General features: G+C 47.0%; 1 protein-coding gene across 1 annotated transcript in view; it reads right to left on the minus strand.

Moving 5' to 3' along the window:
* The window catches only part of paxip1 (PAX interacting (with transcription-activation domain) protein 1), a 124,227-nt gene extending 112,437 nt beyond the window's left edge, over window positions 1-11,790 (minus strand). Inside the window, exon 1 of the mRNA XM_072508194.1 lies at window positions 11,594-11,790. Coding sequence (XP_072364295.1) covers window positions 11,594-11,692 — 99 coding nt within the window. The 5' untranslated portion in view covers window positions 11,693-11,790. The remainder of the gene's footprint in view (window positions 1-11,593) is intronic.
* Window positions 11,791-12,725: the final 935 nt, after the last annotated feature.

Consider the following 12,725-nt stretch of genomic DNA (forward strand, 5'->3'; position numbering starts at 1 on the left):
AGGATGTGAAATGGGGGCTGGTTTAGCACAGTGGGCTAAACAGCTGGCTTGTAATGCAGAACAAGGCTAGCAGCGCGGGTTCAATTCCCGTACCAGCCTCCCCGACCAGGCGCTGGAATGTGGCGACTCGGGACTTTTCACAGTAACTTCATTGAAGCCGACTTGTGACAATAAGCGATTATTATTATTAAATGTGTTGGGAGGCAGTTCAGAGGAGGTTTACCACTGATTCCTGGAATGAGCGGGTTGTCTTTTGAGGAAAGGTTTCCATTGGAGTTTAGCAGAGTGAGGAGTGACTTGATTGAATTGACAGGGTGGAGGCGGAAAGGATGTTTTCCTCTTATGAACTGAGGGACACAATTTCAAAAAATGAGTGGTCGGCCCTTTTAGGACAGGGATGAGGAGAATTTTTTTCCCCTCAGGAGGTTGTGCCAATTTGGAACTCTGCCCCGGAAGGTCATTCGTTTTTTCCAGGCAGAGGTAGATCAGATCCTTGCCAGACGAGGGAATCAAAGGCTGTGGGGAGTAAATGGGAAACACCAACAGATCAGCCACGGTCTTATCAAACGGCGAAGCATGCTCGAGGGGCCGAATGGCCTATTCCTCCTCCTATTTGGTATGTTCGTAACCTGTCTGATTTGGAGTCACATTGAGATTGAAACGTTAACTCTGTTTCTCTCTCCACAGATGCTACCAGGCCTGCTACGTTTTCCCAGCACTTTATTTCAGATTTGCAGTATCCGCAGTATTTTGCTTTTATTCCTGTCTAACTGGAATAGCTACAACAATGCTCAAATGGGCCTGGCACAGACTGGAAACCTATGCTGTGACCATCCTGAGATTCTGGAGGACCGCAGCATTTGGGAAGAATGGGGGGGGCAGCAGGGAATGGGGGATTTGAAGACAAGCTGTTGCAATTGAGACACTAATTTCACCACGAATGTTTTGCGGGTCCCTGCCAGCACATAAGCTTCTGCAACAGTGTTCTATTTTAAAAAGAGCAGATAAAATTCACAGGCATTCTTTATGAGCGAGGGTCTGATTTGGATGGTCAGTCACAATTTGTGCCGTTCCTCACGTGGGGCAAGTGACTGCACCGTCCCTGGCCCATCCTCGGGCAGTTCAGGGTTTATCAGGCTTTCCGTGAGTCAGTTTGCCAGGCTGCTGTTGCTGATGTTCGCCATCAAGCCGGAGGTGTGTCATGCTGAGGGTGGATTGTCGCCAGTTCGCAGGGTGTGGACTGCGTTCCGGTAGGGATTTCAGACGAACACATGGGGGATTTGTTCGATGTCCTGCACCAGTGGAAATTCATCATCAGCGGACAGCCAGTGGTGTTCTTCAAGGAGGATGTTTCCCCCGTGGACCAACATCCCAGAAACTAACCTCATGACCGCCTTGGAGAGTAATATCGACCACGATTGTGTGTTGGCTCCTGAGCCTAGTCGAGTAGCAGTACTCTGGTGTTGGGAAAACCAGAGCAAAGTGAAGCAAGTAGAAGCCGCGAGGGAGACTGCAACCTTCACACGATCCTTCTGTTAAAAGTACCTTTCCCAACTCCACAAACTAATGCGTGAAGGCAACCAAACCCCAGCCACCAGGGTCCTGGTCCAAGCAGTAAAACCCACTGGAAATCATCGATACAAAAAGGAGTAAACATTACCAGTACCAAACTTAAAACCAGTTGAGGCTAGATTCCCTTCAGTGGTGAAATAAGCACATCGGGCAGATGCTACGGAAGCCAATTGCAAATCATCGAAGCCCAGCACTGATGGCACTCAACCAGTTACAATCTGCCAACCCAAACATGGCTCATTTTATCCCAACCCTCTGTTTCCTGTAAGTTAGCCAAATCCCTATCATACTAATAGATCACCCTCAGCACCCCGAGCTCTCATCTTTTGTAGTAACCTTTTATGTGGAACCTGTTAAAAATCCAAATTGACTACATCTACCGCTTCCCCTGTATTCACCCTGCTCGTCATATTCTCAATGAATTCTAATCAATTAGTAAAACACTATTTCCCTTTCTTGACTTGTGTTATGATTTTCGAAATGTCCTGCTACTACCTCTTTAATAATGGAATCCAGCTCTTGTCCCCAAGGACAGAAGTCAGACTAACTGGCCTGGAGTTTCTTGCTTGCTGTTTCCTTGCCTTTTTCGAATGGAGGTTTTCCAATCCGCTGGGGCCTCTCTAGAATCTAAGGAGTTTTGGAAGATTACAACCAATGCATCCACTATCTCTACAGCCATCTCTTGTAAGACCTGAGGAGGCGGGCCCTCAGGAAGATGTGACCCGTCATCTTTCAGCTCCACTAGACTTCAGAGATGCTTCCCTCTGGTGATAGTTTAAGATTCTCCCTCTCATTCATTTGGCCACACTCTTGAAGTACTCTGTGAGGTTTTCCTATGTTTAAGTCATCATGTTAAAAGCACAACTGGGGTGTGTTGCAAGCGAAGTACAATTCCATTAATCTGCAAAGCCACCGGATGACCAGCCTCGCAGAATTCATTTCTCAAGCAACAGGAAAGAAAAAAATCAGAAGCCGCAAATGTTAACGGAAACATCAGAAATCATTAGCAGTCCCTGCGACTGTCCTCCTCACTAAAGGACCAAAAGGTCATTTAGCCTCTTGGGCTTGTTCCACCACTCAATGAGATCATGGCTGATCTATGATCTAACTTCGTGCATCCACTTTCTCCCTTATCCCCTAATACCATTGGTTAATGAAAAAAAAAACGTAGCAATCAAGAATTAACATTTGATCGAGCAGCAATTGCCCGTTTGCAGAGAGAGTTCCAAACTTCTATCATCCTTTGCACGAAGAAACGTTTGCTAATGTTGTTCCTGAAAGATCTGACTCTTATTCTAAAGACCATGGCCGGGATTCTCCGATCCCATGCCGGGTCGGAGAATCGCCGGGGGGGGGGGGGGCGGGGGATCCTGCCAGGCCGTTCCGCCGACCGGAGAATCGCCGCCAATCGCGCTGTCGTCGGCCATTGAAAGCACCCCCCCCCCCCCCCCCCCCCCCGCCGCAGCGGTTCTCTGCGCTCGACGGGCCAAGTGCTTGCAAAGTCCCGCTGGCGTCATTTACATATGGTCCTACCTGGCGGGACCTCAGCGTTCTGGCTGCAGGGGACGTCCTGGTGGGGGGGCCTTCCACAGTGGTCAGGCCGCGATCGGGGGCAACCAATCGGCAGTCGGGTTCATTCAGGGTGGGGGCCTATGCTCCTCCGTGCTGGGCCCCTGTAGGGCTCTGCCAAATTGCCCGGGGGCGCCGGAGCAGCGGACAGCACTCCGACGCCGTTCTAGCCCCCTAGAAAGGGGTAAATGTCTGGGTCTGGAGGCCCTTTGACGCCGGCACCAACACTTGGCCAGGATTTGAGAGAACCCCAGCCCATGCCCCCCCCGGGGTCCTGGATTCCCTGCTAGAGGAATAGGTTAGTTTGGGAGAAACTACTGGTTCCTCTTAGCAGCGTGAAAATTTCTGTCAAACAACCCATTCACCTTTAGCAACATATCAATTAGGAGCAGGAGGCCACTCGGCCCCTCGAGCCTGCTCTGCCATTTAACAAGACCACGGCTAATCGGACTCGAACATCAGCCCCACATTCCTGCCCACCTCCCGATAACCTTCCAATTGCCTGTTAATCAATAAACGACCCAGTTCTGCCGTAAAAAATATTCAATGATACTGCTTTCACTGCCTTTTGAGGAAGAGACTTCGAGGGCCTCGGGACCCTCTGAAAGAAAACATTTTCCCTCATATCCATCTTAAGTGAGCAGCCCCTTTTTTTGTTTAAAAAACAGTGACCCCTAATTTTAGATTCTCCGACAAGAGGAACCATCCTCGCCACATCCATCCCATCAATACCCCGCAGGATTCTAAAGGTTTTGATCAAGCCGCCTCACTATTCCAAACTCTAGTGGATACAAACCTAACCTCTCCAACCTTGCCTCAGAAGACAACCCGCCCATTTCCCAAACCTTCTCTGAACTACTTCCAATGCATCTACATCTTTCCTGAAATAAGACGACCAATTCTGTATACAATACTCCAAATGTGGCCTCACCACACCCTGTGCAACTGAAGCATAATCTCCTTACTTTTGTAATCAATTCCCATCACAATAAATGGTAACATTCTATTATCTTTCTTAATTACTTGCTGTACCTGTATACTAGCCTTCTGTGATTCAGCAACTGAGACATCCAGATCCCCCTGCATCTCAGAGCTCTGCAATCACCATTTACAGGTGACACAAAAATTGGTGGTGGGGTAAATAGCAAGGAAGAAAGCCTAGATTATAGGACGATATAGACAGGCTAATCAGATGGGCAACAGTGGCAAATGGAATTTAACCTTGAAACGTGAGAGGTGATCACCCTGCTGAAGCGATTGCTGCTTCCGGATGTGGAAGGAAAGGGAAGAATTAGGGATATATATACACAAGTGGCTGGGAGAGCAGGGAGTGAAGATCAAGGAGAAATGGGAAGCGGAGTTGGGAGGGGCGATCAATTGGGGAGTATGGAGTGAGGCACTGCGTAGGGTAAACGGGAACTCCCCTTGAGCAAGGGTGAGCCTGATACAGTTTAAGGTGGTGCACAGGGTGCATATGACTCGAGCGAGAATGAGTGGATTCTTTCATAATAATAATCTTTGTTACAAGTAGGCTTACATTAACACTGCAATGAAGAATTTGTATAGTTGATTGCTGGGAAATATGTTTCCCGGGTTATTTGCTGTAACCTGTTTTGATAGATGTTTGTAATAAAATACATTTTAAAAAAGAAAAAAATGCAAGGTGATAAATTTTGAGAGGACAAACAAGGCAAAAGAAGACACAATGAACGGTAGGATGCTAGAAAGTACAGAGGACCAGGGGGTCTCGGGGTGCACATCCAAAGATCCCTGAAGGCAGCAGGATAGGTAGATAAGGTGGTTAAGAAAGCATATGGGATACTTGCCTTTATTAGCCGAGGCACAGAACCCAAGAGCAGGGATGTTATCATGGAGCTGTATAAAATGCTCGTTCGACCACAGCTAGAGGATCGTGTGCTGTTCTGATCACCACACTATAGGAAGGATGTGATTGCACTAAAAAGGAAGCAGCGGATGTTGCCAGGGCTGGAGCTTTTCAGCTATGAAGAGAGGCTGGTTAGCCTGGGGTTATAATGAGGGTAGATAACAATAAATATTTCCTCGAAGTAGAGCTCAATAACCAGGGGCTTGGATTTAAGGTCAAGGGCGAGAGCTTCGGATTTGAGGGGGAACGTTTCCACCCAGAGGGTGGTCTGAATCTGGAACTCTCTGCCTGAAAAGGGTGGTAGAGGTAGGAACCCTCACACCATTTAAGAAGCATTTAGATCCATAGAATCTCCATAGAGGAGGTGGTGGAGCAGTGGTACTCTCACTGGACTAGTAATCCAGAGACTCAGGGAATGCTCGGGGGTCCTGGGTTCGAATCCCATCAGGGCAGTTGGTAGAATTTGAATTCAATAACAATCTGGAATTAAAAGTCTCATGATGCCAAGAAACCATGATCAATTGGCATAAAAACCCATCTGGTTCACTAATGCCCTTTAGGAAGGAAGTCTGCTATTGCTGCCTGGTTTGGCTGACATGTGACTGCAGATCCACATCAATGTGATCGACTGTCAAGGGCAATAAAAGCCAGAAATGCCCGCATCCCATGAACAAAAATCCCTGTAGTGCAGGGGGAGGTCATTCATTCGGCCCACCAAGTCTCCTCGGCCCACGCCCTGAAACTCCACCTAACCTGTACATTTTTAGGCTGTGGGACGAAGTAACGGAGCACCCGCAGGAAACCCACGCACATACATGGGGAGATCGTGCAGACTCCACACAGTCATCCAAGGCTGGAATTGAACCCGGATCCCTGGCACTGTGAGGCAGCGGTGCTAACCGTGAGCACTTACACCATAGAATACAAGGCTACGGGCCAAGTACTGGAAAATGGGACTAACATAGATAGAAAGGTGCTCGTCGGCTGGTGCAGATGTGATAGGCTGAGGGGCCTCTTTCTGTCCTGTGAAGCTCCATTGCTCTGGCTAATAAGCTTCTTTATTATTCTTCCTGCCAAAATGCACAATTTTACATTTGCCCACATTCTATACAATTTGTCAGATTTTTGCCCCATCACTTAAGCTATCTTTTTCAGACTAATTTATTTGTCTTACTTGCGGGGAAGCTGGACAAGCACCTAGTGTTCTAAATCTTACTCCGCTAGGATGGTAGGGTCAGCTGACAAGGGAAGACGGGGAAGGGGTGTTTAAGAGGAGGCGTGTGTGCCCCATAAACACCAGCATGAACTGTTTGGGCCGAACGGCCTATTTGTGTGTCATTACATACTGTGGCTCTGTCACCACTTGGAGGTTGTGGTTGCCATTCAAGGGTTAGCTTAGCCACTTCTTGAAGGGGTTGTCTCCATCCCCTACCCACCTTCAGCCACTTGTCCACCCATAGCCAGTGGCTGCTGGGTTATTAATTTACCGGAACAGCCAGCAGGACCATCATTAGAGCAGGTTGTAACATCCGAGCTGACTCAAAAACAAAACTGCACAGCATTGGGTAAGGAAATACAACAAGAAAACAATGCAAGGAGCACTTTGCCTGTGTACAGCTGAAGAGATACAGCATTTAAAATGCGTGTTTAATTACACCAATTAAAGCAATTTGACAGCAAGCTGTCAAAACAGCAACAAAGAGGTGCCTTAACACTAACAGCACCCACCAAGTCTAATAAACCAACTCCAGGTTTTGTGCGAAAGGAATGCGAATGCTTTATAATAGTTAAGTTCCCGGGCTTACCACGGGTTAAACATTTACCATTTCAACAGGACGGCAGTAAAGTTAGAGCCGGAACACAGCAGGATAATGGCAACTGGATAGCAGCGTTTCTGGGAAGTCTATCGCTAAACACGGCCAAACACCTAGCTCCAACTCGTCCGAAAATACATCATTGAAATCTATTGTAGTCAGGCTTTGGAGGGAAACTCCACATTTACCAAACTCTTCAAACTAGTACACACTTATCCCAAAGACATGGGTGTATGAAGTGTGCTTTCCTTCATACACACTGAAGGAGATATTTCATTACCCCCAACAAAAAATACATTCCATTGAGAAACGAAGATGGATGCACCAGGTTAACTCAGGATGTTAAGGATGGCACCAAATTGAAAGGATACACGGTCAGTAGTCGCCCCAGAAGGCTGGGAATCTTTTAGAAACCAAAGCAGGACTACCAAAAATAAAAAAGAGAGAAATTGGACTGAGAGAAAACAAAAAACAGACAGTAAAAGCTTCCACAAATGCATTTTTAAAAGGAGAACGTGCTGAATGCTGGCCCCTTTGAGGATGAGATGAGAGAATTTACAGGAAAGTAGAAAATGGCAAAGACTTTGAACCAGCATTTTGCATCTGCCTTTACAGTAGGAGACATTACCTCAAGAACAGATGAAAAGCAGAATGAATAAACGGGAAGAAGGAACTTAAACGCAGTCTCGAGAAATAGTAGAGAGGAAACGAATGGGACTAGACTGGGTATTGTGCAATGAAAAATAAATAATTGGCAATCTAGTTGTGCGAGACCCCCTCGGGGATGGGCGCCCATCATGATAGAATTCTTTATCAAGATGGATGTTGTGGATTCTGAGACTTGGATCCTGAATCTAAATAAAGGGAACTACAGTGGTATGAAGCATGAGTTGGCTATGATCGATTGGGGAACGTTACTTAAAGGGATGATGGTAGATAGGCTTCGGCAAATATTCAAGGCGCGAGTGGGTGAACTGCAAAAATTGTTTATTCCTGTCTGGCGCATAAATAAAATGGGAAAGGCGGTTAATCGATGGCTTACAAGGGAAATTAGAGACAGTATTAGATCCAAGGAAGAAGCATTAAATTCGCTAGGAAAAAGTACAGGATTGGGAGCAGTTTAAAATTCAGCAAAAGAGGACCAAGGGATCGATTAAGGGGAAAATAGAGTACGAGAGTAAGCTTGCAGGGAACATAAAAATCGACTGTAAAACGTTCTATAGGTGTGAAGAGAAAGAGATTGGTGGAGACGAATGTAGGTCCATTAGTCAGAAATGGGGAATTTATAATAGGGAACAAAGAAATTGTTGACCAACTAAATACATACTTTGGTTCTGTCTTCACAAAATGAGAACACAAATAAGATACCAAAAAAGTTGGGGAACACGAGGTTTAGTGAGCAGGAGGAACTGAAAGAGATCAGTATTGGGGAAACTGATGCAATTGAAGGCTGATAAATCTCCAGGGACTGATAATCTACATCTCAAGAGTACTTAAGGAAGTGGCTTGAGAAAAAGCGGATGCATTGGTGGTCATCTTCCAAGATTTTATAGGCTGTGGAACAGTTCCTGCAGATTGGAGGGCAAGTAATTGAACCCCACTATCATAGACCAGTAAGCCTGACGTTGGTAGTGGGGGAAATTCTAGAATCCATTATCACAGATTCTAAAGCAGAGCACTTGGAAAACAGTGGCAGGATCGGACAGAGTCAGCATGGATTTATGAAGGGGAAATCATGCTTGACAAATCTACTGGAATTTTCCATGTAACTGGTAGAGGTGACGTGGGGAGCGACTGGATGTGATTTATTTGGATTGTCAGAAGGCTTTCAGCAAAATCCTACACAAGAGATTAGCGTGTAAAATTAAAGTGCATGGAATTAGGGGTAGTATATTGAGATGGCTAGAAAACGGGTTTTTCCAAATTGCAGTCAGTAACTAGTGGGGTACCGCAGGGATCAGTGCTGGGACCCCAGCTATTCACTGTATAATTTAATAATTTAGATGAGTGTACTGAAGGCATTATCTCCAAATTTGCAGGTGACACAAAGCTGGGTGGGACAGGGTGAGCTCTGAGGAGGATGCAGAGATCCTTCAATATGATTTGGACAAGTTGGAATGAGTGGGCAGATATAATTTAGATAAACGTGAGGTTATGCACTTTGGTAGCAAAAACGTGACGGTAGACTATCTGAACGGCCATAAATTGGAAGGGAATGTGCAACGAAACCTGGGTGTCCTCGTACACCAGTCGCTGATGGTTAGCATGCAGGTACAGCAGGCAGTAGAGGCTGCAAACGGTATGTTGGCCTTCATAGCGAGAGGATGAGTACAGGAGCAGGGATGTCTTGCTGCAATAATACAGGACCTTAGTGGGGCCACACCCAGAATATTGTGTGCAGTTTTGGTCTCCTTATGAGGAAGGGTGTTCTTGCCCCAGGAGGAGAGAAGTGAAGGTTTATCCCACCGATTCCTGTAATAGCAGGTCTGACTAGGAGGAGAAATTGAGTCGGTTAGGATTATATTCGCTGTACTTAAGAAGAATGAGGGGGCTCTCACATAAACCTTTAAAATTCTAACAGGACTAGACAGGATGGATGCAAGAAGGATGTTCCCAATAGTGGTGTATCCAGATCCAGGGGTCACAGTCTGAGGATCTGGGGTAAACTATTTAGGGTTGAGATGAGGAGAAATTTCTTCACCCAGAGTGATGAGCCTGTGGAATTCGCTGCTACAGAAAGAAGTTACGGCCAAAATATTGTATGCTTTCCATAGAATCCCTACAGTGCAGAAGCAGACCATTCAGCCCATCGAGCCTGCACTGACCCTCTGAAAGAGCACTCTACCTACCCCCCCCCCCACCCCCCGCAATGGCCGTAACACACCATGGCCAATCCACCTAACCCGAACATCGTTGGACGCGGGAGGAAACCGGAGGATCTGAATGAAGCCCACATTGACACGGAAGAACGTGGAAACTCCACACCTGGAGTAGAGAATTTAGTTCTGGTCCCCTCACTTAAGGACGAATATACTTGTATTGGAAACAGTTCAGAGAATGTTCTGGCTGATCCCTGTGATGAAGAGGTTGTCTTATGGGCAAAGGTTCGACGTACACTCATTTGAGTTTAGAAAAATGAGGGGTGATCTTATTGCAACATAAAAACTCTGAGGGGCCTTTACGAGGTAGTCACTAAAAGGATGGTTCTCCTTGTGGGGGACTCTAGAATCAGGGAGCATAATTTCAGAATAAAGGGGCTCCCTTTTAAGTCATCAGGAGCAATTTCTCCTCTCAAGAGGGTGGTCAATCTTTGGAATCACTACCCCAGCGAGCACTGGAGGCCGAGTCATTGTGTATCTTCAGACGGGACAGATTTTGGATTGACATGGGAGTTAAGAATTATGGGGAACAGCTCGGAAAATGGAGGTATAGCCACAATCAGATCAACCATCTAGCCAGGCTCGAGGGGTTGAATAGCCTATTAATTTATATTACTTTAAGTAAAGTAAGCAAAGTCCCAAAAGATACCATAGGCTACTTTCCCCTTTGAGGGGCAAGGGATTTGACCGGTGGCGATTTATTCTGAGGATCACCATGCCTCAGGCGAGGAGCAAAGTTAAGGAGGCGGGCCTTCATGAATAACCTCAGCCGACATAGGGATTGAACCCGTGCTGTTGACCTCACTCTGCATCATAAGACAGCTGTCCAGCCAACTGAGCTGAACCAGCCCCCAGTTTACTAGTTTATGTAATTAGCAGGAAAGCACAAAAGCATCAGGAATAATATACAAAGTGTCCAAGGCTTCACAATCACATAAACCCACAGCAATTGGCACAATCATAGAACACACAGTCAGGTGATTACAGAAACTGAGGTCTTGGCTTGCTATATGGGCAGGACAATGTCAAAAGAGCACTAGTTACAAAATATACTGTTTCATATTTCACAGTAATCTCAATTAAATGTGTGCACAGGTTCATCACTGCCCTGACCTCCTTGTCACACCTGCACACAGTAATTATCATTCCCAATAACAAAGCAGCTGCCAACTGCCTGTATCTTTTCATATGTTGGGGGGGGGGGGGGGGGGACCAGCAGCAGGCAAGCCAGATCATAACACCAAATTTAAACACTTTACTCAACCATTTCACAACTGATAACAGGACAGACACAAGCAATGACATTTGATAACCTCAGCTGAAGCTCCTTGGTCTTTAAAACGCAGAAAAGTGTGAAGAAAGCGGGCTCAGTGAGAAAAGCAAAGTGTGACAGCCCACACCGTGCCCAAAAGTCAGCCAGTTCAGTCCTTTGTTGTTGGCCTGTCTGGACCAATGTTGAACTCTCTATCCAGTGTGGCCTGTGCCCCATTTTGACCCTCCACGTCAGGCTGGCTTGCCCTGCAGCCTGGCACTCCCCAAGGTTGGGCCCCACTCCATGGCAGGAAATCCAAAAGCCCTCCATAAACACAAACACACACAACTCACTGTATAACACAGGGAGGGAGGGGAGAAACATTCTCCCACCAAATCCATACAACACCTTTCAAATAAAAATTAAATGAAATAATTGTTTTCTTAATTTTCTTCCAGGGTTAGAGCTTGAGTTTAAAAGTTGCAGCAGCCCAAGAGGAAGGGGGAATAATGGGGGGTGGGAGGCCCAGGCTGCTGGCGCCATGTATTTAAGCCCCTCTTCCACCCTCAGGCCTCCCCCTCAGGCTCCCTCCCCCTCAGTCCCCACCCCCACAACCCCTCACCTGCTGCTCAATGTCTCCCACCGCGAAGAATTTCACCTCCTTGAACAGATCCTGAGGCACTGCGGCGGCCGGCTCCTCACTGCGAGCCGCCTCCGCCATGGCGCTGACTGATATGGACAGGGGGGGGGTCAGGGTTGAGGCTGGGCCGGGCCTGGGCGCCGCCGCTGTTGTTGTTGTTCCTCCTTCACCCCCGGGCGCTCCCCCCCCCTCCAATCCACGCATCGACCTGCGCCTGCGCATCACCTCCCTCAGCACCCGCGCCTGCGCACCACCTCCCCCCTCCCCTGGAGGGTTGGGAAGCCAACCCAAACACCATCACCAACAGGGGTGTCGCCGAAACATATTAAAATACCCTCTAGTCAACACCCTCTTCCCATCTCCTTCCATAATAATGCTATATATATTTGTTTCGTTTACAGATGGCTTACCTCACTTCACTTTTTAACCCTTCGTTTTTTATTCCCACTTTCCATGATTCTCTGTTCACCCCCCCCCCGAGCGATGGTAGGGTCCGCGTTCTGATGGGCGGGGCTTCAGTGAAACGCGGGGAGGCGCGGAGTTCCAGGCGGCGATTGTTACAAATTACGCGGGAAAGTGAGCTGCTGCCTGTCTGCAGGTTTCTCCTCCAAACACACACGTACTCACTCTCACTCAGGAAGGTTCACTGCTTTAGTCTCTCTGCTCGGTAGGATAGTTTGGCCGCAGCGTCAATAATGTACTTTAAGCATTGAATTGGTAAGACCCAGCAAAAAAAATAAGGTATCTGCCAAATCACAATGTTGGACACCTGAAATAAAAAGAAGAGAAAATGCTTTGAATACTGCTGTTGGGTCTGGCAGCATTTGCAGTGTTCTTGCACTCAAAGGATTTTCAGGTCATTGGAAAACTAGCCAATTTTTCCAAATATATTCTCACATTTAATGAAAAATTATCATTCACTTGTTGCATTTTCTTTCATTCGTTCAATAGCTTTTTGTTTTTGTTTCAGTGTATAATATACCTCATGGTAAGGGCAGCACGGTAGCATTGTGGATAGCACAATTGCTTCACAGCTCCAGGGTCCCAGGTTCGATTCCTGGCTTGGGTCACTGTCTGCAGAGTCTGCACATTCTCCCCGTGTGTGTGTGGGTTT

The sequence above is a fragment of the Scyliorhinus torazame genome, chromosome 6 (assembly GCF_047496885.1).
Source record: "Scyliorhinus torazame isolate Kashiwa2021f chromosome 6, sScyTor2.1, whole genome shotgun sequence".
Lineage (NCBI taxonomy): Eukaryota > Metazoa > Chordata > Chondrichthyes > Carcharhiniformes > Scyliorhinidae > Scyliorhinus > Scyliorhinus torazame.